Source organism: Gambusia affinis, linkage group LG11 (genome assembly GCF_019740435.1).
Source record: "Gambusia affinis linkage group LG11, SWU_Gaff_1.0, whole genome shotgun sequence".
NCBI lineage: Eukaryota > Metazoa > Chordata > Actinopteri > Cyprinodontiformes > Poeciliidae > Gambusia > Gambusia affinis.
Genome location: NC_057878.1, coordinates 9,193,386 through 9,217,938, shown reverse-complemented (window position 1 = coordinate 9,217,938; position 24,553 = coordinate 9,193,386). Strand labels below are relative to the sequence as shown.

At 37.0% G+C, this 24,553-nt stretch overlaps 1 protein-coding gene across 2 annotated transcripts; it reads right to left on the bottom strand.

Moving 5' to 3' along the window:
* Positions 1 to 2,887: 2,887 nt before the first annotated feature.
* Positions 2,888 to 22,231, bottom strand: tmtc4 (transmembrane O-mannosyltransferase targeting cadherins 4). Of its 2 annotated transcripts, XM_044132166.1 has the most exons (18): positions 21,776 to 22,231; positions 21,443 to 21,644; positions 21,199 to 21,314; positions 16,005 to 16,221; positions 12,298 to 12,385; positions 10,672 to 10,772; positions 10,386 to 10,478; positions 10,053 to 10,214; positions 8,587 to 8,789; positions 8,218 to 8,392; positions 7,457 to 7,588; positions 7,260 to 7,339; positions 7,068 to 7,175; positions 6,836 to 6,977; positions 5,686 to 5,800; positions 3,539 to 3,651; positions 3,328 to 3,397; positions 2,888 to 3,154 (listed from the first exon to the last, which is right to left on the bottom strand). In XM_044132166.1, exons 2-18 carry the CDS (start codon positions 21,602 to 21,604, stop codon positions 3,006 to 3,008), a joined length of 2,226 nt encoding a protein of 741 aa, XP_043988101.1. In that variant the 5' UTR covers positions 21,605 to 21,644; positions 21,776 to 22,231; the 3' UTR covers positions 2,888 to 3,005. The 2 variants fall into 2 exon arrangements, with proteins under 2 accessions (XP_043988101.1, XP_043988102.1); XM_044132167.1 differs by lacking the exon at positions 10,053 to 10,214.
* Between the last annotated feature and the right edge of the window lie 2,322 nt (positions 22,232 to 24,553).

The following is a 24,553-nucleotide window of genomic DNA, read 5'->3' as shown; positions in this document are numbered from 1 at the left end:
AAAAAAAAAAAAACTCGTTTTGTAGATGCATACAAACATTTACGATAAGGAAAAGAAAAAACCCTTCTTCTAGACGTCGCCTCAATTCACAATGACAATCACATCGTCAAAGGAGATTTTAGGGACTTTCTGTGTGGCAGTTTTGATAAACTCTACCTTTATGGTGAGTTCTGCTGTTGGTGTTTATCAAATGCAAAACAGCTCCCCCGCTGTTCCAAAACAGCCCCAGTGGGTTGAAATTAGTGCTCCCCTGCTTGATGTTTTTCTATTGAAACTGTTGCAACAATAGGGATGACAATGCTTTTTTTCTTTTTTTTTTTCCAAAACATTTTTTGCAGCAGTCAAGCCAAATTCCTTTTTTTTAGTTTAATGTCATTTTCCAAGAGAACAAACAGAAATGATTCCCATCGCCTGGCCGCTGTTTATGATGAGCAAAACTCATCAGTGAGATTAACTAAAACACAATAATGGCCCTACACCTCATTTCCTTACGCATCATTGTGGTAGATACAAGCAGGTAAAAGGTGCAGAGAGAACAAGCCGAGGACTTCCTAAAGCTGTCGGATTCCATCTTTTATTAACGTCAACCCGCCTAGAACAGCAGGTTTTTGTCAGTCAGAATGGATAATGAAGATGTTGGTGGGGCCGATGAACCCATCCCTTTAAGACTCACATATTTTATGATAATGAAAGGTATTCAAAGAATGATTATGATAAAAGTGGGCTCCCCCACTGGTGTCCCAGCACAGCCTGCGCAGGCAGACAGTCGACTACAGGCGCCGAATGAAAGGATCACACGGACAGTAAAGGAAGGATCCATAAGTACATAAATAGAATAGGTGATGGTTTTGCAGCCAATCGAACACTGGCAGCGCCGCGTGTTACTCTGCAAGACAGAAGATAATGTGAAGGAAAAAGCCTTTAGTAGTGAATGTCACCATCTTATCATTTTTGATCTTCCTTTTGTCTGCATTCCCTCCGTAGCGTGAAGTCCTCGCGACACGCCGACCTTTACACGAGTCTTGTTGAAACAGGTTTCATCTTGAACCAAACAATACGTCAAGAACACAGCACATATTTGTTGGACTTTCAAATTTATCTACCTCTGAATCTCACCATCGAAGCAGCAAAAATAAAATAATAATAATAATTAAAAAATAAAAAAAACAGCTCAGAGCGGGAGGAGGAAATTTCATCATGTGACATTAGTTGCGTTTTGAGGAGGTCACAGGCAGAGGACACCGATGGTCATGTGTGCCGTGGCACCCCCCGATGAGCGTATGAGTAACATCTCCCAAGCATCAAAGCGTCAACTGGTGTATTGTACTGTATGGGTAAACAAACATAGCCGCCCCTAAAGCAAAGCCATACCAGCCCGCCATGGCTTCAAAAGTTTCCTGCAAGCTGTAGGAAGCAGGTGAAAAAATAGAAGTGTGTTGAACTTTGACCTCGGGTGCACACTTGTTGACTGATGTTTCACACTGGGGTTGCCTTTTTTTTTCCCGCCCCATCTTCAATAGAAGCCGGCCGCGTGCGCGGGCATGCGTGTGTTTGCGTGCATGTGCGCGCGGAGTCCCTGGGGAGATCATCCCCGTCTCCCTTTGAAGGCTCTGCCCTATAGAGCCATCTTCATACAGGACCGGCCAAGAGTTTCCTGTCTCAGCCGACCCCTCGTTTTCTTCTGGACACTTGAGAAAAACTTCCCAGCAGAGACACCTTTCTCCTATTAACTACAGAGACGACAGGAGGAGTAGGGAGGCGAGGTTATTTTGTACACTGAAGTGCCATCCCACTGAGGAACAAAAGGCATTAAAAAAATCTAATCAATAAAGCTCCTTTCAAAAGTGTTCATGTGAAGTGAATTTCACCACAGTTTATCATGGAACGACCTTAAACTACTATGTCGTTCACTGGGATTGTGCATGAAAGATCAACCCAACATAGGGGAGTAATTGTAAAGTGGGAGGATAAGAATAGATGACTTTAACAATATTTTGCTAATAAAAGTTTAGCATGCAGATATTTTCAGCCCTCCAGGAGTCAAAACTTAAAAGTACCTTTACAACTACAAGTCTTTTGGAGTATGTCTATTCTAAGCGTAAACATGATTTATGTAGGTTAAATTTTAAGACGTGAATGAAAAAAGGAAAATAACTTTGCTTACTCTATAAAGTGCAGAAGCCTGAGCACTTTATACTCATGGTATATGCTCACTGTATGTTGTTTTGTTTTTTTTAAATGTTACTGATGATAGGTTTCAGGAAACTGTTTTCAAGCCAAATGTAGATATTTACATGATGATTGGTTCAATATTTTTTGGAAAATAGCTCAAGTTTAGTCAGATTGGATGGACGGTACCAGCAGTTTTCAAATCTTGCCACAGGTTAACAATTTCATTAAAGGTTTGTCATCTAAAAAACAATAATAGTAGCCACAAACAGTTACACAAGACACTGCGTATCATCAAATAGTTAATGAAAATCTGCTGTCACACTTTCTGCAGGTGCATGCGAGTGCTCCCAGGCCAAACTGTTGCAACTTTGAGTTAGGAAACATTTGAAACTTCTGAAAAGCGCCCAACTCAAATAAATCTACACCAGATTTCCTGGACCTACATGCGCGTGGTGCTCTGTCCAGCTGACACAACACAGGGTCAGAGATGAAAAGAGGATGGGGTTCACCGTGGATCAGGTCCACATGGTGTTCAAACGAAGCTTCCAAACAGGAGAAGTATCCCAACACCCCTGATCAGTACACCCCCATGAAATCCAATTAGGTACCTGACGCTTGGGACTCATACATGAAAGAGTTTGTAATAACAGTTAAGCTACAAACCTTTTTGCAACATTTCCTTTCCCTTTTAAGGAATAAAAACTGGAGCCTGGCACACAGATTGTGGTCTTTATTTCAAAATGTTCAAAGGAAGAACGAGTGAGATAAAATAATACAAAATGAAACAGTGGAAAACGTATTTTATAGCAGGCAGGGGTCCCTGTTGGGTTCCCTCAGGGCGCGCTGTGTTTAAGCTGGTCCAGTTTGCGTCGCAGCATGTTGTAGTTGTCTCTGGTCCCAGGAGCCTCGGGGTCCAACTTTAGAGACAGCTCGTAGTGTTTCTTTGCCAGCTCCAGCTTCCCCCAGCGATGATATAACACAGCTGAGGACAAACACAAGACCAGGATGCAGCGGTTGTGATTTAATTGACCAAAAGCCTTCAAAAACATGCAGCCTACTCAATGTTGCTTCTGCTAGAGTAGATATTTTTAGGGTTAGTTTTTGAGTTCTCTGAATTTTTCTGTGCTCACGAAATCAAAACTGCTGTGGCTTTACCTAAGTTGCCATGGCAACTAGCAGCATTTGGTTTGATCCGAAGGGCGTGAAGAAAGAAGCTCTCTGACTCCTAAAAGAAGTTTAAGCAAAAGAGAAAATAGGACCCTTGTTTTCCCTCATAAAAAAAAAGATATCACATGTGACTGAAAAAAAAATCTAACTCTTAATCATCCATTTTTAAATTTTTTTTTTTTTAGCCACGTTGACTCACCTTGTATTTCTGTAATTTCCCCAAGACGTTAGCCAGTGAAAACATGATGGTGTGGTCATTGGGGAGGAGCTTCAGAGCCTCTCGGCCAATCAGCTCTGCCTGGCCCAGGTTACCTTGAACAGAAAAATGTTCACAAAAAAATCAAAGAAGCGTCATGAGAGACACCAAGGATCCTTAAAAAAAAAAACAATGCAAGCATCAGGCTAAGGAAACAATAAAGATGGAGCAAGAAAGTTACAAATGTAAAAAGAATTTTAGATGGAGTACCTAGCTTACAAACGTCCACATTTTGTCACATAACTGCAGACTTCATTGCATTTGTTAGAAATTTTATGTGAAGGACCAACAGATGCATGTTTGTGAGGTGGAAGGTACAAAAGACGCAAGATTTTGGATCTTAATTAATTTTTACAAATAACCATACAGGGAAAAAAAGAAAAAATCCAGACTCAAATTCAGATTTGGGGGCAAGACTCATGTTCATAAATGTGCTCCATCCAATCTGACTGATCTTTAATAATTGTGGAGAAAAGGACAAATATTTCTGTTTTAAAAATGGCAGAGTTATACCCCTAAAGACTTGCAGCTAAGGCTGCATGATAACCAGAAATCTTGTTAATATTTGTAAAAAAATGTTACATTGAAAAAAAATCAGTTGCAATATCTTTTCTTCTTTGCCCTCCTCCTCATCTATACTTCTTCCACTCCTAGACCTTTAGCAACACCTTTTGGTGATGTCATATGGGTTCTGCGTGAGTATCTGTTGCTATGAGACTATCCAACTGGGTTAATAACATGAAACAATAACACTTGTAATACATTAGCCAACAATTAGAGCATTCTAAACACTCCTTTGTGATATGCTATTGGAATGGCAATATATTGCTTACAGCTGTAATCTGAAGCCCTCGTCAGAAAAAGGTGGTTCTACAAAGTATCGAGTCTGGAAAGATGAATTCTAGTTTTTTGTAGAAACTTCTGAAAATTATGAATCGTTTTCCTTCCACTTTTCAATTATACACACCTTTGTGCTGGTCTAGAGCATAAAATCCCAATAAAACACATTGCAAATTGCTGTAACATGACAAATTTAAAAACAAAAATAAAAACAAGGTATGAATTCTTATGCAAGGCAAAAGGAAAAAAAAAAAAGCAACACGAAGACACAAAGAACCTCTCTGATTTATTGGTAAACACTATCTAAAGCTTCACCCCCCCACCCCCCGTCACACATGGAGGAGTGGTTTAGTCTCCTAATTACAGCTGAACGCAAGGCCCACTGAGTTATTGATCTGTGTCACAGATCTGTCTGATGTCTGGCCAGAAATAGAGAAAGAAGAGGCAGACAAGAGAAACAGAGGGCAGAACAATGGTAGTCGTCTCCTGACTCACGGCCTGTGCCCTTCACACACGCAGCCTGCCAACATCTGATCAAGTGCGTGCCTTTTGTTTGTGTTATCTGTATCAAAAGAAAAATGGTGAATGCCAAACAATATCTCCTCCATTTCAAAACAACCCCTAATGCTTTGCTTTTTTGGCTTTTTTATGGTTTACTGCAGGATTTGGGGGAGACGGCAGAATTATTTGTGTGAGATTTCGGGGAGCAAACTGCGGCAGGGGAAACTCTGAGGGGGGCGCTGTTCTGGCTGTGCTTGCGCTCTTTTGATCAGGAGACACGCTGGGCCCTGATTGGACGGTTCCACTGCCCTCCTGGGAGACTCCGCCCTCACGGGAGCAGCTTCTGACAAAACGGCTCGAGCGTTTGGAAATCAGAGCATTCTCCACACGGCAGGGAAGAGTGCCTCCAAAACTCACAACACAAAAGCTTTAATACATAAATTTCAAGCATTGGTGGTTCCTGCTCTTCCGGTCTAATCTTGTTGGCCATTTAGATTTCCTGCATTTCTGAAAACAACAAGGGTGCCTGTGCATGTGCATGCGGATGTGTGTTTGGCAGTTAATGCTATAACAAAACTGAATTCAAAACACACCGTTTTAATATAGTAAACTAAATCATAATTAGATTTTTTTTTTTTTTTAAGCAGCAACAGCACAAAAAGAAAAGGCAAGTAAAAAGGTTTTTTAGTGTTTATTGGGGTAGAAATAAAAGTTGTATTTGAATGTGCGCATTTTTTTATTGTCTTTACCGGTATTGTCCAGCAGAATAACCATGTTGTTCCAAGCCAGACTGTGGTCAGGTTTAAGCATAGTTGCATTCCTCCAGGCATTCAGGGCATCCACATGTCTGTTCTGGTCAGCATACTATCACAACATTAAAGAAAGTCCATGATAAACTGTTTTAAATTAGGAAAAGGTTTACAAATATATTTTATGTAGTTGGTTTTTATGATCCATACTATATGCCTTGCAGAAGTAATCACACCGTTTGAAGTTTTCCATGGTTTGAGATGTCAAAATACAAACTTCTATGCATTTGGTAGAGATTTTATGAGACCAATCAGCACTGTCGAGTATTATCTGTTAATTTTTTTAAGTGGAAGGAAAAACATTTTTATCTTTTTTCACATTTTTACAAATATGAAACTCAAAAAAGGCAAAACTATGTTAAGCCCAGATGAGGCAACATTTTATAAGCCCTCCTTTTGCTGCTTTTATAGTTGCAATTTTTTTTAAGGGATGTCCTCACCAGCTGTGCATGTCTAACAATTGACATTTTTGTCTTTTTTTCTTTGCAAACTGGATCAATTTCAGTCAGATTAGATGAAGAGAGTCTGAACAGCAACTGTCAAGTCGTGCAACAAATTCTCATCCAAATTTAACTCTGCAATATGTAGAACTCTGACATATTAACATGCTTTGATCCAAACCACTTTTGTAGCTCAAGCTATGTGTTTAGGGTTTTTTACCTGCCGTAAAATGAACTTTCACCCCAGTTACAAAAAGTCTTTTGGAATCCGTAACTGGTGTTCTTCCTGGATAAAACCTGCATCATTCTTCTTCCCATCAACCCTGAGAAGATTCCAAATTTGAGATTACATTACACAGAAATTATTTACCACTAAGGAGATAGTTGGTTCAACTGGTTGTTATTTAGGAGTACCTAAGTAAAGGGGGTTGACTACAAATGCATCCCACAAGTTACAGATTTTTACCTGTTAAACTTTTCTAAAATTTTAGTCTGATTTCATCACAGGAAATCCTACTAAAATCCACTGAGGTCTCGCTGTGACTCGGCAACATGTGAAAAATTCAAGGGGTGTGAATACTTGTGTAAGGCAATGTAAATTGATTTAGTTGATCTGTTTCAATGAAGCAGCTGAACTGAGGAAACCTCACCAGGCGACCCAGGTTATAGTAGCAGTCTGGGTATTTTCTCCGGTAGCGGAGGGCGTTCCAGTAGCTCTCCTCTGCTGCATCAAACTTCCTGAGGCTGTTCTGAACTATGCCGAGGTTCATCCATGCAGCAGCAAAATCAGGTCTAGACAAATTTGGAGAAAACAATTACTGAGCTTGTGAAAAGGATAACAGTTTAGGTGATTTGAGATGTTTTTTTTTTAGGACAACATACTGAACAGCAACAGCTTTAGACAAGAGCTGCTCTGCCTCACTAAGTTCATTCTGCTCCTTCAGGATGTTTCCCAGGTTGTTCATTGCATGGACGTAGTTCGGATGTAGCCTGAAGGCCAAAAACACACAAAACAGGTTAGTTTCTTGTTTATTTAAAGTTCTATAAATTATATTTACTTAGGAAGAAGCCTACCTTACAGCCTCCCTGTAATACTTAACAGCAGTGGTAGTGTTTCCTCTATCAGCCAAGTTTTTACCAACGTTATAATGTACCTGAGGAGAAGGTCAGCAAACAAACACGGTTTGTTCTCACGGAACACAGAATACTTTTGAAAGGCAAAATATTCTGCCAGAAAAAAGTAAGGAAAATAAATATATATATATATATACTTTGGCATTGAGTGGACAGACAGACAGGGCGCTGGAGAAGAGGCTTTGTTCTGACCGCCACTGGTGACTGCGGAGGGCACAGCGGACAACATACATACATAACAGAGCAAGCAGCATGACACATGTCAGTTTCTGGAAAAAGAAAAAACACAGGGAGATATTTAACAGAGGACCAGAGTATTCGGCTTAAAACTTTCATAGCAATAATAACTGTAAAATATAGTACTGCAGCATTTTAATGGCACGTCTGGTAAAATGTACACAAAAGGCCTTACAGGGAGTTCGAAACGTTTTGCTGTGGAATTATTTCACAATGAGAAATGCTGGAAAATTTAATCTATGATATTGTTAAAAGCAATCATTTCTCAACATGGGATGTCTTACCGTATTGAATGAGTTCACTGAAAGAAATATGAGCTTTTAAAAGAAATCTTTTGTTATGAAATTAGTGCAGTAAAAGCAATTACCTAAAAGCCTATTGTACATCCTTCCCAGGAGAGCCAATAAATGTGGCTGGCACTGTATATTTAGCATTTGCAGGTACTACTTTAGTCATTTCTCATATTTTTTTCTTCATCAATGCATCACTGAACAAAAAAAATGTGAATAAAGCCAGAATTCAATTAAGTACATAAAATCCAGGACATTGTGACCTGGCCAAAGCAAAAAAAAGTCGGTGAAACAGGAAATCCCACCTTATAACTGTTTGGTTTTGTTACTCTTTAACTTTATTCAACAAGGGGGGATGATTAACACAACACCTTGTATTTGATCCATCGGTAGCAGCAATGTCCGAGGGAGTAGGCCAAGAGTAAGCAGTATCCGGCTGAAGACAGGTAGAGCACCCTCTCAGCAACAACAAAGCCAACTCTAAAGAAAATGTTACATGCAGGCAGGAAAGGGACGACTAGCAGCACCAGGCCCAAGGTCAGCGTCCTTTAAGAGAAGAGAGAATATAAAACTCAATCCATGTCACACTGCATGGAAATAGAAGCTGAAATTAGCAACTATGTGGGATTTTTTATTTGTTTGGTTGTTGTTGTTTTTTTATAAAATAGTTGTGCAGTGTAAGACAAAATAATATACTTTACTTTATCTACAGAAAGCACTAGTGGGCTCTGCCAGCTTACCTCCTCCTCTGGCTGTCCGGCGAGCATAAGGCTTGGCTTATCAAGCCTATCAGGACACACCAGAGCAGCAGCAGCCACACCACCCTCCAATCAGTGGCCGACTTAATGAGAGGCACACAGCCCATGGACCAATCAAAACACAGCCACCAGGGACACAGCAGCAGCCAGGCATTAAGACAGTAGTAGTAATTATAGTTCACAATCTGCCAATCAAAAACGAAAGAACGAGGGGGGGAGAAAATGAGAAAGAGAGCCCAGAAAGGAAGAAAAAGGAAAATATTTTAATATTCAACCGTAAAGTTCATGTGTTTTATTTAAGAGCATCAGAGTAATGGTGGTGGAATACAAATGTTCAAAACTATAAAGGTTTTTAAAAGAAACTTTGGAAATTAAAAAAAAAAAAAAAAAAAAAAAAAAAAAGGTTTTTACATGATGGAAAAATATAGTGAATCATTTCCTTTTCACTTCACAATTATACTATTCAGCAGTGTATTGGTATCTGTGTCAGGGAAAAAGTTCTAGTGGTATAATTACTTTTGCAAGGCATTTCATGTTCTACAAATCAACATTTTTAAACATTTCTTGACAATCAATTAGAAAACCTGTAGTATAAGCAGCATGACATGTCTTGTACTGCCATCAGCTTAAAATTGTTGAGTTTTTTCAAGCAGCTGAAAACAGTGGCTGAGCTGGAAACGTTTTGAAAAAAAATCTACAATTACATTATTTAAAGATGTCAGAACATTGGATGACTTTATAATTGCACTTTAAAACATAAACAAAGAGAAAAGAAAAAAAAGGTAAGCTGTGTTTTTCTATATTTTCTGGCCACTTTTGACATTCAGGTGGAAACATGAACCGTTTCAGATTGGTTAAACTCAAATGGTTAACGTTTAGGTTCTCAAAATACAACATGTGTCATTTTGTTCTACTCTGTAAAACTGTAGTAGCTTACCTAGATCAAATACAAAGAAAAAGAAGCAATTAAAAAAAGTTTTACATTTTCTCTTGTTGCCTTATTAATTTAGGAAATCCATATGGCGCACAAAATCGCGAAACTTGACATCAATAAGCCTCTGGATTTTCTAAGATGTAATCGATGCCAATACAGCACTCAGTGCTGTATTTGTACATATTTAGGTTGTTATAGTTTTAGAAACTTGGGATAAAAAATATTGTCCATACTTATCCTGACTGGTAAAATACTTAAAACGTATACAAACAAATTATAGAAATAAATATATAAAACAAAATTGTAAAAATAAGACTAAAACTGCTGTTAAGGGATTCAGTAATTTAATATGTTATTTAAAAAGATGAAACTATACTACCGTAAGCCAACACTTTTTTTTCCAAATACTGCGGTTAAAAAAATGATGCCTACTGTCTACCAAGAATTTGTCGAATAAACTGGGTCTGACTATAAATAATGATTCATTGTTGAACCCTTTAAAAAGCATACTTACTCTAATAAATATATTTTCTTCAAAAGAGGCCGGGTTGTCTACTTCTGTGAATGCCGGTGGTCCTGTGCCCATGATCCTCCAGCGTGCATAGAGCATCGAGAGGCCGCCAAGGCTCATAAGGCCCAATCGTTTCAGCAAACCTGTCCGAAGAATCTCGCTTAGCTGTGAGAACATTAAAAACTGTTACTAAGAATTTCAAGCAACGAGTCATCAGGATGATATATTCTGTGATTCACTCCGCTTTACAGGATATAATATATGAAATGTGACTTTAATTAGATAGAGAAGACATAAATTATTACACAAAACGGGAAGAATAAATTTTTTACTTACACCAGGAGAATTCTTCCTGAAGAGAATCCTGTGGCCGAGTTCATAAACATTAACGTTACAGATCAGCAGAACATCAAAGGCTGCATTCACACCCTGAGGGGAAGATACATCCACACAGGTAATGCACGGCAGTGATCTTTTAGTTATTAGACGCAGAGTTTAGGGTAGTAGGAAGAGCAACCAAGTGTGGCACAATCACAATAATTAGTTTCTTGTATTGCAAGGACAGACTGAACTAATTCTAAAAAAAAAAAAAAAAAAAAAAAAATATGGAAGATTTTCATACCAAGACAGTGATGCCTTGTTCTTTACAAAGCATTGCCGCAGCACACAAGACAAGACTAACCACAACCCACTGGACGGAAAACCTGGCGTCTCTGTCATTCCCTGAGGACATAAAGATCACATCGGTTATAGACGATTTACAGGGTTCCTACTCGCTATTCAGACATTTCCACTTTTATAGATTTTTTTTATTTGACAATTTCTATAACATTTTAGGTATGAAACATTTATATTGAAAACACTTTTACACAGTCATCAGGTTTTGTTTTGATTGTATGCTTCACTAACCAGGAAATAAGATGCGGGCCTTTCTTTCATCTGGACTTCAGTTCAGTATATAATATATATATAAGTATATAATGCCGAGACCTTTCTAATCAGGACAATTTTTTTAATATACAATGTTTGATCTTAACACCTTTATACTGTTTCTGAAGATTTAATTCAATGTTTCAGTGCTTTGCTTGGCATCTGAACCACAGAACATCAGTTTAAAGAACTCCAGAGAAAGTTTAAAACCCTGATAACAAGAGTGTATCCAATATATAAAATATATTTTTAACAGTGTGTGTTTGTGACTGACAAATAGACTATATTTATTATATTCACCATGTAGTAACAGCCAAAGTAATTGTTTCATTCATACACTCCACGAAGTAGTCCAGATGGACAGATGGAGTCAGTAGAACGTCCTAATGGAGAAGACCAGGAAACACCCTGACTGACTTTTTTACTGACTCCTTTTGATGAAGAAGAGCAATGGTGCCTGCAGATGATGGAGCTCAAAAGGTTTCTTAGACTGAGTCTGACCACCCTAAGGAGGAAAGTAATTTTGGCTACTTGTATCCATGATGTCATTATTTTGGTGATGATCAATATCTCATGACCAAAGATGTTGATCAGAACACAGATGGACCGCTAAAAATGTTGAGTAGTTGAGAACTATGTTGCCATGTACACTCCTGCATTCATTTCTCTTTTAATCATATGAAGTCTGCAAAAACCATATGTTGAACAATAGCCTACATTGATGTTCTACAAACATCACAACAGGTATGGCATCTTGGGGTGTTCAGCAACATTTCTCCAACAGAGAGAGTGTGCAATGAGATCCCAAAAGTTCAAAATTGGTCTCACTTGATCAGAATATATATGATTATAGTATTTCATTGGCTATAGTCATATAGCCAATGATTATAGCCAATGAATCACTATTCATTGTTCATTTTAATAGGGCTAGTCAAAATTTATTTACTGAGAAAAAATGTTGACATTTTCATCAATTATTTTACTCGCTGCATTTTTAGTTTCTCAGCCAGAAACCAAAATATCGTTATCTAAAATGTCAAAGTCAAGTGTTGATGTGGCAAATTCAAGGAAAGAAAAATGTCCCAGAAAACTGCATATTCCACTTCCTGTTTTCCATAGTTACCTTGACTTGGAAAATAAGAAAACACATTCTGTGCATTATGAAACTACATAAGAACCCTTATTTTGGGAAAGAGGTTTTTAAATGGTTTGCAGTTATAAAACATAAGGTTGTCTATTGAGCTTTCACAAAGACAAATGCAATACAAACCTATTTTACTGTACAATAAAGAACAAATACTTGTATTGGATTCCTTACCTTTGTTAAACGCTTTGCAGTATGTGAGAAAAGACAGCTGAAAGAATAGAGCGCATAAAAGGTCCGCTCGACCCACGACACCTGCCACCTTATTGAAACAAGAGACAAACCAGAGAGACATACAGCATGTTTAAAATTCCCACCCTAAGTAAAATTGTTTTTATTAAACAATATATTATTTGTATTATATTACACAATAATATAATACAAGTATTATATTATTAATATATTATTTGTTTTAAAAAATATAATTAAATGAGTAAATACTTTTAACAATACTTGTGCTAGATTCCAAGATATGTTGAAACTGAACATATCTTAACAAAAAAATACGAGGAGCTCATTACCAGCATGCTTACTGTTGGTGTGTGTATTGTGTACAGTGTGTGGGTACAGTATGGCTGGCATCCTAGGGTTGCCTGCTTTGATTTCTACAGCAGGCATAAGCCCGCAATCTGCCTTCCTCCCACCAACCCCCCCAGGTTTTAACCGGTCCTTGCTCTGCATGATTAAAGAGAATGCTGAGGGGGGGAACTGCTGCCTTCCAGCCAAGTTTTACTGCAAAAACCACAGAAGCTGGCAGGTCAATAAGAACCCCAGCATAGATCACACTACTGCACACACCTTGGCCCTGTGTTACCCAGCTGAGACAGGGATTTTGTTCTAGGCGTACAGACAATGGATGTTTAGAGCTGAAACCTCTGGGCTTCTTTTTCAAGATGCCTGTTAGAAGTTTATTTGCTGCCCCAAACATGAGCAGATCTGGAGTGGAATAGGCTGTACAACGTTATAAAGGAGGCTGGTCAAGCTAAAGTTAAAAGGAAAAACACAAACTAGAAAAAAATTAAATATAGCTAAGGTAGAAAGTAATGTCGGTGTAAATGCAAAAAAATCAACCTATCATTGCAACACATTCATATTCAAAAATTTTATGACAAATAATGACTTAAAACCTTTTTGGCCAAACAGATTCACCCACATTTTAGTGCAGCTGGCGAAGGTACATTTAAATTTTAGCAAATATATTCTATAAATTCCACTCACTTTCTGTATTAATTCCGTAGAAAACACTCCAAGGTTACAGTTCAGGTGGTGTCACAAACTTTATCATGTTGCTGAGAGATGCAGACACCACAAGTTAGCAAATTGTAAATAACCTGTGTCTCTAACTCCACTTTTCATGTTTTTTAAACGCTGCCTGCATTGTTGCTCTTGCCAGGGTCATTTTTACCCTTTCACCATTTCACATTTTTGCAGTTTGGTTGTTTAATGGCTTTTTTTTCCCCGGTACAAATCGGTGCCCTTGTAACAAACATAACAAACGTGTGCTAATTGGTAACTGCTAGGGCCATTATACTGCTTCTCTTGTCCCATTTTTGCCATCTTTGCTTGTACTGACTTACCAAAACAAGACTGCACAGGTGCCTTCAAATGGTAATGAAGTACACATCAATCAAACATGTAATAAAAAAAACCGAGAATATTTCCAAAGTGAAGCGCTGCCAAAATACTAACAGGAAAAGTGATTATTGCTTTACGATCATTCAAGATTTGGATCAAGAACCAAAAATTTTTTGATAAATTTGATTAATTGCAAAACTGCGCATAACATTATGTGCATTGTTTTTCTTGGAAAGGATATTCTTCATCTAAATAGTAACTTCCTGGTTAAATAAAAGGTCAATTTAAATAAAATCAAATAGAGTTGAAGGTTTTTCCACCGCTGAAGACAGTCTTTGTTCATTATAAAAACTCAAAGAAACAGGAATAAGCTCTGAATCCAATTTAATGAGCCGTCGAAAAAAACTGCATTTCATCAGCGTCTGTCTTGGTCTAGTTTGCCGTTGCTCACAGTGGTTTCCTAAATTATTAGGAAACCCCCTTTCAAAAAGTCATATTTCAAAATCTTAGTCTTCCAGATTAAAGTTATGTCATCTTTAATCTATGACTAAAATTCATCACTATTTTATTAACATTGAGAAATGTTCTAAAATAACTTACCTACAAGCAGTGTCCTAACTTCTCCTGGAAAAGCTTCATAAATGTTTCGAGGTAAATATTATTGTGCAAAAGTCAATAGTTATTTTTTTTATCTTTTTTCCTTGCATCAGGGAAGAAAATATCCAGCGTTGCTGATCCATATTTCTTCAGGCTTTTTGAAAGGATTTTAATATTAAATTAGCAAATTTTCATCCATTTTCAGTGTGTTCTTATGTTATGTTAGCATTCAGTCTTAGAAGAGATTCAAAGAGAGGAACCTGTGCTATGTCTACACATGACAGACAAATAACTGACATTGAAGTCGATCTTTAGACACGTCGTAACAAGCAGATGTGAATGTGTGAACAAAAAAAAGTATGTTTTAAGTATAACACAATAAAGCTTTTTACACTGGAACTTAATTATAGTGAACCCTTCATCTTCTCTGAGCAGTTTGTCATGTGTGTTTCTACAGAAGAGTAAGGTTTCATGCTATTTATGTAAATTGCACTCAGTTCCCTTTCAAAACTGCCTGCAGAAATGATGCTCACTGCTCTCTTTGCAAAGGTGTAACAGTAACAGGTTGTAAATATAAATCACCAATTCAGAAAACAGAGGCTTTGTTTGGGATGGCAACCTGGAACTTTACAGCCAAAGGTTGTTTCTTCTATGTTGGTTAGTTACACTCTGAAACAAGATTAAAAGTCTGCAAACTCCCAAAAAAAATGTTAATACCAATGAACAATTTCTGTTCAAAACCCTGAAATACTATTTTTACATAAGAATTTGATGTAGAGCATAGGTCAAATCTGACACCTATGATTTGGAGAAAAGTAGCAGGTGAAACCTTTGTGTGAGTTTTAGTTGACCTAATTAAGGAACAAAATTAAAAGATGAAACACAACAAATCATTCAGTAACATAATTCCTCTTAAAGACTGAGTAGAGGAAGTGTGCAGTTGTCTAAACTTCCATTAGATTATCATACTTTGGGAAAGTGCTGTGTTATGGTGAGGACATATTAAGTGTGTAGTTATTTACAGGACAAATGGATGAAATTATTTCTAGTCATTAGATGAATTAAGCTTCCAAGGGGGAGTCTTAGGTTTACTAATAATTGCTATGAATAGGGAAGTGTTGTCAGTTCCTTTGTCTTTTGGTCTTATTCTTCATTCCTCAATCTACAGCTGCCAAAACAATACCTAAATTCTCTTCTAATGGGTCTAGACCCGTTTGATTATTTGTCATAACCCAATGACAAATTATTGGAGACAACTGTGAGCAATCTGGTCGAACCAGTAAAATCTAAGATTAAAATCTCATTCAATAAACCAAAACAGTGAAGATTTATTTTAAAAACAGGTGGTATAGAGAAAGTCACTTATGTAAAAATTCTATTAAAATGAGCCATGGGGGGTTACAGTTTAACAGAGTTGCAGAGTTGAAAACATTCCGGGTTAAACAGTTCCCTTTCCTGTTCTAGTGTGAAATGTTGCAATAAATTTGGTGTGCTTTGTAGAACAATCTAAAAATTAGGGCAACTTCATATCCCCACATATATTCATTACTCTGTTTCAAAAGAATACTTTTTTTTATTTTTTTTAATTCAATGCAAGCAGAAATTAGGCTGATTTGAAAGCGTTTGCACTTCCACTAACAGAGTCAAAAATTCAGTTCTACTGATTTTTCTACTGATTACTAATCCTAAAGTCGCTGAATTCTACTTACACTTTCTGTATGAACTGGGTGTGCAGCAAAGAAGATGGCAGCAAGTAGAGAGGTCTTTGGAGCACGGTTCACTGTCCAACCCTTCACATCATAGTCCAGTCCACCAATCAGTATAGCAAACACGTCAATCATAAGGACAGATATGACAGCATGGAGGATGATGTTTAGTACATGGAAGCCAACAGGGTGCAGGCCTCCTGCTATGAGGTAGTTTAACCTGCAACAGCAAAACAAGAAGAAACTGCTGCTAAATGTTTATTAGTGACAGAGATGGTCAAATCAAGCAAATGTTCATTAGTGGGGTTAAACTTAGTGCCACAAGTAATGTGACAAGATATTGTGGTTGGAACATGGTGAAACACAATGTAATATTTGGGATGTAATGGTTTAGCCATTTCTCGTTAATAGCAACCAACAACTGAACTGTTTTGGCAAACAACAGTTCAGTTGTTTAGCTCACAACAGCTAAAGTTGTGAGCTAGGACTGAACCAAAGCCCTTCATACTAGACATTTGAAAAATGCGAGCAGAAAAAGGTCCAGATAATTCTGGGAGCAATCTTTGCATGTACAGTGGCATGAAAAGCAGTTTGCCTCCTTCCTAATTTACTGTTTTTTCATGTTTACTACATGTGTTAGTGGCCTAGTCAAAGTCCTGACCTGAATCCTATTAAGATGCTGTGACACAATCTTAAAGAGTCAGTTCTTGCTCAAAAACCCTGCAATGTGGCTGAATTAGAACAATTCTGTAAAGATGAGTGGGTCATCGTTTCTCCACATCACTGAAAAAGACTCAACACAAGTTTTTATAAACGGCAGATTACAGTTGTGGCGCAGCCACTTGAAAGATTTATGGGGCAATCACTTTTTCAAACATACACACATGGGTACGTTTGGATTTTTTGTTCCATTAATAATAAACACTTTAATTTAAAAACTCCACTTTGTGTTTAGTTGTGATGTCTTTGACTTGATTTAAATTGGTTTCATGTTCTGAAACACTGAAGTGTGACAAATATAGAAAAAGAACTGAAAATTAAGAAGGGGACAAACAATTTTTCACATCACTGCGTGTTCACCCTTTCAGGTATACATCTTAGGTATGTATATATATTTTCTATTACATAACAATTACATGCTGCTTTATGTTAGTCTTTCACATAAAATGCCACAAAAACACACTAAAGTTTATGGTTGTCATGTAACAAAATGCAAGAAAAAGTTTAAGGTGCATAAACATTTTAATACGCCACTCTGTGCAGAAAATTACGATGCAATGCACAAACTTTTTTCTTCCGTTTCCACAGTTTCTTTTTGTTCATAAATACTGTAACTATAAGTCTTGACAGAGCATTGTTGTAAATCAACAATTCTTAAATCTGTCCTCACTCACACAGCTTACTTAACCAAGATGAACTACCAGTTTAACAGTCTTTCTGACAGCTTTTTGGAAATGAATCCTCATTTCACTCTTGGAGGTCTTTATGCCACAGACTAAAAATCAGCTGTATCACAGTATTAAAACTAACTAACTTTGCTTGGACATTTAAATGTAATAATTTCTTTACAGAAGCACTTCTGTCCTCAATTTAACCAAATCTCACGTTAGTATTTTAGTATGCAGCTTCTTACGTGCAAAATATTTCTGGCACCTGTTCATGGTGCTTGAAGCCACCATGAACAGGTGTGGATAGATTTCTGTTTTGTATTTACTGTTATGTTTTTACGACGTAACATAAAAAAGTCATAACATCTCAAGGCAGCTGTCTTTTCTTTCATCTGCATTTCTCCAAAGAGAAAAACCTTTTTTTTTTTTCCAGAGAGGTGTCAAACAAAAAGATGTGTAGATTAGAAACATTCGTTGAGCCTCAGGCCAATTTTCCAAGGTCATTATACTTCTCTTAACAACTCGGTTACCTTTTGCTGCAAACCTAATTTGGACCAAAGGAAGCTGGAAGGAATTCTAGATTAAAATTGACTGCAAAAAATTGTCACTATTTCACAATTTCTGTTCCTAATAATAGTGACTATTATCATGCTAGCATCATGCAAACCTTTAAAAGCGATGAACTATTAATGTCAAAATCACTGAAATTACAGAAATAATTTCAGTGAAGTACAGAAAACTAGTAGCACTACCACAAAGTTCTGAATGTTTTGATGAACTCCTATCCCAATCTCAGGTATTTTGAAGAATTTATCAGCTTATTTTTTATGATCGCCCTTATTTAGGATTATGGTTCCTATCAACTCTGACCAAAAGCATCCCAACAGCATGACGATGCCACCATCATGTTTCACCATACCCAGAATTATCTGGGGTATGGTGTGTTCAGGGTGATGTGCTATGTTAATTTTTCAGCCATATCTTGGTAGGTTTGTGTTGTGCCAAACATATTTCATTCTTAGATAACAGTCCTTTGTAAAATGTTCAAAGCTTGGGATATTGTTTTATAACCTAATGCTCATTTATACTAAAACTTGACCTGACCTGTCAGCTGTGCTTTTTGGTATTCATAACACTGTTGCTTCATTACTGTTCCCCAACAAAACTTTGAGGTCGTCGTGGAAAAGCTAAGTCAGTAGCACATAAACGACTCATCAAGCGCTTTTCAAAGGCAAATGCTTCCACTGCATTTTATCTTGGGAGATTATACTAAAAGAGGATGAACACATATGCACACTACAGTTTTCAAATATCTATTTTTAAAATAAAATATAAGGAAGATATTTAACTATTTGAAAATCGTGTATCCTTTTTTTTCTCTTGCTTCACATAAAGGTGCTTCATTGTGTTACTCTCTTGCACAAAATCCCAATAAAAGATATTGAAGTTTGTGGTTCTACAGTGAAAGTGCTCCAATAACTATTGAATAATTTTGCAACGCATGGGAACATTAATTATCATCGTGTAACCTACAAGCTGCACCCTCACTTTGAAGGCGTCTTCTTCTAAGGTTACAGGGATTTGTCAAAAGTCAATGCTTGAGGTAAAGTAGAACATTGATATCTGAATGATTTGAGATTAAAGACAAACATTAAGAATGTCTTTGTTTGTGCTGCAATAGAGGTCATTCCACCCCTCTTCTATTTATGAGATTGGTATGTCATGTTTGTTTCTATTACTATTTGGATTATGCAAGATGTTACATCAGCTAAGTTTGTCCTAACTGTAACATTCCTCTAATGCAGGGGTCTCAAACTCAATTTCCCCGGGGGCCGATGGAGGTAGAGTCTGGGTGAGGCTGGGCCGCATCGGGTTTTCCACAAGAAAAGCTCTTACAAAAACATTCCAATGTTAGCAAATGACTTTATTTTTATTTTTTAAACACACAATAAGATGAAAAAATAAATAAATAAACAATTCATAAGAAAAAAAAAATCAGTAATAAATAAATAAAATATAATAATAACACAGCAGCTATAGAAGACTAGATAAATGTAATTATAATATTTCAGATTCAAATGGCTGTATTAACCTTTAACCTTTAACTTTCTGAACATGAATGGAACATTGAACATAAACTGTTATGAATATAACAGTTTATAAACTGTTTCTTCTGCCTACGTCTTACTGCTAGAGGTCTGGCAGCTTCCCTAAGTAGAGCTTGAAGATGCTCGTCAGTAAGTCTGGACCTGTACTTGGACTTATTGAAGTTCAAGGTAGAGAAGAGCTTTTACAAGTATGTGCTCCCAAAAGACACATGGTCGCTGAACATTCGAAAGCTCAGGGAAGCTGGGTGGCAATTTCTCAAAATTGCCCAAGCTTGTCTGCTTTCCACCCTGAACTTGGCTTTGAGTTCAGAGAGGCACTGAAGCACTGTGATTGGTAAGTTAGTTCAGCTCCGCACAACACTGAAAAGTGCCAATCATATCAAACTCAAGCAGTGTTGGTATAGTTACTTTGAAAAAGTAACTTTAATCGGACTACTGATTACTCCTTGAAAAAGTAACTTAGTTAGATTACTGACTACTTGATTTGGAAAGTAACTAGGTTACACTAAAAGTAACTTTTTAGTTACTTTCAGCAGGTGCTAACAACAACACTGTGAAAATCACATTGAGCTTTGCCAATACTTTTTTGTAAGCTATTTTATAATGGTAACATCAACAATGTGTCTCCACTGATAAGGTTGAACTGAAGAGGAGATTGTAGAAAAATAAAAAACGTGAGTAGTTTGTGTGGTCCACTGTTGTCTGGAAAACTCTAAGAAGGATTTTAAAGCCCCCCATCCCTCCCCGGCCTCCAGGTTCTGCATTTGGCAGCTCAGATGGCTGCACAGATTTGTGACACTTATCTTAGTATTAATAATTAGAATTAAGTTGCCATTATAATTATTGGAAACTACGGACACGTTCATTCATTAGCTGTTTTCACGTTTATTGCGCTGTTTAAATTAGTCTCGATGTTTGTAGTTTTCTGGAGCGCAACGCGAAGCTCGACGTCATTCAGAGGTAATACATTAACTTGACATTAACAAAGACACAGCGGGACGGATCATCTGAGAAATGATGAACAGGGAGAGATGGAGTAAGACTACCTTAATGACGAACAAATTCTGGGATTTAGCTATTATGAGTCTCTGCTTATTTCCAAACCCAAATGAGCAACTTCACGTTCAAAAACGAGCCCAAAAAGGCGCAACCCGCCGCTCATTAAATCGGCAAGCAACTTTAAAAAATGAAGCCCAAAGCCGCTTATAATAATCGGACTTGTCAGCAGAATCTCAAAATAGTTCCAGTTTTTCCACCAACAAAATGCGCATCTCCCTCCATTGTTTACATTTCTGTCGCATAGAGACGTCGGTCACTCGACAAGACGAGTAGAGGAAATACGATTAAATTACAAAAGAAGATAGTAACGCAAAAATGATTTTGATAAGTAACTGTAGTCTGACTACTGGATTTGAAATAGCATATTACTCGTTACTGAAAAAAGTGGTCCGACGTCAGTAACACGTTACAAATTAACGCGTTACTGACATCACTGCTCATGGGCCACACTAACATTAAACTTTCATATTAGGTGGGGCCACAAACTATCGTCCCGAGGGCGCCCTGCTCTAATGGCTGTGTTAAAAAGAACTAAATAGTGGCATCTTGCTAAATTATCAATAATCCAGCAGATACTTTAAGAATTCAAGGGCACGAGTGCAAAAAGAAAAAAAAGAAAAGAAAATAAACACCATCCATTACCTGAATGTAAGGACAGTAAGTGGTCGGTAGGATTTATGACTGGAGTTGCTACTCAGGTTGCTTCCCCAGAAATCATTTCTCCAGATGTTGCTCAGGGGGGTTGTTGGTTTCAGGTCCTGCAATGCAAAAATAAAAAATAAAAAAATAAAAAACAAGGACTGCATTCATGTCACATAGTAGCAAAATTGGCACTCCAAAAGTACCATCATGTTAAACATGAGTAGTAAAAAGAGGGAAAACTAACCTTGTTGTTGACGATTGCTTCGGAGTCATCAAATACAAATTCTCCATCATAACTGTTGATGAAGCACAGGAGCGCCACCACAGCGACGGTGACCTTGGCTTGGACTGGACCAAGCTTTGGCAGCGGGACGTGGCGATCCCAGCAAAGTTCGGTCTGTGCCATAATTCATGGGCTCTTTGTTCGTTCTATCTCCATCATCTCCCTGAGACCAAGAAAATGGGTGCAAGCAGAGTCACAGGAGCTACAACAAGTCACCTGCTATGAACGCACTTCAAATGCTAATAACTGACTCACAAAGTAAACTCAGCCTTTAAACTTATTATGCATTCATACCTTGTCTTTGCAGAGACAGGCTCTGACAGGTCACCGTGTTTTGTTTCACCCTCATGTTAGCTTCGCTGCCAGCAAGATGACTGATGAACGTCCCCCAGCAGCTTCCTCCACAGCGGTAGTTGTGCAAAACCAGTTTACTGCAAATGTCTTAATAACGCTGTCAAATCTTCGTGAGGATCTAAGGTCAAGGATACCCAACACCTGCAAGCTAGTAATGCTAAATTTTAGCACCTCTAGTTAGCAGGTGCTACTCCCGTTAGAACACGCCGGTAAACGTGCAACATTGCAGACACAACTAGTTGAGAATTTCTCGATGGCTATTAAGACAAAAATGGGGATAATTAGTCATAAGAAATATTTCAGGAGAGGTTCAGCTATAGAGCTCACAGCTGTAAACAAATACACACGTTCAAGATCCAAAACTTCCTCTTCAGCGTAGATGTCACGTGCTCAATTTCAGCCAATTATTTGCCGCAAATGAGGCACGTGGGAGGACGTCGCCAGCAGAAGAGCAAACAAAGGTGCATGTTTGATTTAAATTAATAAATAATATATATTAAAATATATATTTTATATAGATTTATTTATTTATTTATTTATTTATTTATTTATTTATTTATTTATTTATTTATTTATTTATTTATTTATTTATTCATTTATTTATCTTTTTTAAAAGGTAAAGTTTTTGAAGAATACTGACGAGATTATTATAGACCAACTGGACACGAAACACTCCAGAATTAGCAAAAATAAGTAAATATTTTAGAGCCAATTATACACAGTGATGTTTTACGGATGTATTTTATCTAATTCTGAAGACTTTCCACTTAGGAGAAACGATAACACAACACTTAAGATTACAATATTACAACAGAGTAATCCCCTAAAAAAACATTTTGAAACAACAATTTGGACAGAAGAAGTATGTTTATTTGAATGTTATTCTGACTATGAAGAGTAGTGGGTGCAGCAAGCACATTGTTCACGATACATCAGATGAAGCTGTGGCTCAAAGGGGTGTACTGCTGCTTTGGTCAAACAGACAGCAAGCAAGTATTTCCAGATCACACATAGCATCACTTCTGTTCTTTGGTTCACCACTGCTCTTTTCTGTCCACAGGAAATTTCTGGAACAAACCTGTGTTAGCCAAAAGTAATCTGTTCAAACAGGTCGATGACTCTTACGTACACAGACATATAAGAGTCATCTAGATCTCAACGGGGTTTACCTGGTTAAATAAAGGAAAATGAAAAAATGAAAATGTAAGTGAAGTTGCTTAGCTTCAAAAGCTTCATTTCCTCCAGAAAGTTGTATCAAGGAGTTGCCAACCAGTGATATGCCAAAAATGTTGAGGACATTTGCATGATTCATTTTCTTAAAATTTTGGTAAGGTGGTCTTTTCTATTCTTTAACAAGAAACGGGAGATTTTCTCCCAAGCTCCCAAGGTTCCATAAAATCTTCAAAGTTGCTTAAGTATCAAATATGACAATTAAAATATGGGCAACTATTACTGAACTCACATTCATGCGTGAAGTTCAGAAGCATGGAACAAATGTACAAGATAAACAAGCACGTTCATATAAAAGTGTGAAACATTATTTATTTATAGTTAATCATGAAATTATTTCAAATGCCAGGATTTTTCACAAAAATATAATGTACTCAAAAGCATTTCTAAATATCATCCCATTTTGAATTCTGAGTTGATTTGTGTCAACTCAATTTACATTTGTGATAAAAAATAACACAAAAAATAAGCTTGATTTGAAATATTGATCTGGATACTCTGCCTTGGGGCTCTTATCAAATTATCTATGATGAATGTTTCATTTTAGTGATTGCATTAAGTAAGTTAATTGACTTCTAATGATCCTTTTATCAAGAGAGAAATTGATATTGTTTATTGTGGAATACTTTTTTTCAGCAACTGAGAACAATAAACTGCTTACGTTGTTCTTTAAATGAAACGTTCTTGATAAACATTGGAGATAATCTATAAATGAGTTCTTATCAGGAAATAATTTGTAGGCATAATGCATTAGGATTTTTTTTTTGTTGATTGATGTTTGAAAAGCATTTAAAAAAATCTACTCATCTTCAAACAAACTAAAACTGAAATTTCATTAATTGGAATGAAAAGGAGATGTACCAGAATAATAATAATCATGTTCTTTAAGTTATTATTATTATTATTATTATTATTATTATTATTATTATTATTATTATTATTATTATTATTATTATTATTATTATTATTATTATTATTATTATCTTTAATATCACTTATATGTTGTCATTCAATTTTGGACAACATAAAAAAAATGAAAGGAGTAATGTCTCTAAGAGTTGGAGGTGTTGAGGCTGCGGAGAAGCTATGGCAGTCTGTGGGATTTTGTGCTCCATTTCACCTGTCATTGCTTAGGGAAGATAAGGAATCTCCCTAATGGTCAGAGCCAGGGGCCTGGAGGGGGAAAAGATGGTCTGGGGCACATTCTCAGACCTTTAAAATGGGTCTCAAGGATGGTTAGAGAACAAGACACTTATTCAAGACGAAAGCACACATAATTAAAGCTACGCTTCATAACATCACTCTTGGGATCTAATCAGACATTTTTTATGAGTGCTACCAGTTTGGTCTTGCTTCAAGGACACATTAATATCACTGGAGAAAACATCAACTTCTCTTGTCTCTGGCATGTTAGCATTTTGCTGGATAAGAAAATGTTTTCAAATGCGTATTCTTTTGTGTATGCAGGCCCAGAGATATGTTGGCCAA

Excerpts from the sequence above, each read along its gene's own strand:
- tmtc4 (XM_044132166.1), bottom strand. The coding sequence starts at position 21,604 with ATGGCACAGACCGAACTTTGCTGGGATCGCCACGTCCCGCTGCCAAAG. Across the intron at positions 10,479-10,671 it reads AACAAGGCATCACTGTCTTG|GGTGTGAATGCAGCCTTTGA; the intron begins GTATGAAAATCT and ends TCTTCCCCTCAG. Across the intron at positions 3,155-3,327 it reads TAGTTGCCATGGCAACTTAG|CTGTGTTATATCATCGCTGG; the intron begins GTAAAGCCACAG and ends GTTTGTCCTCAG.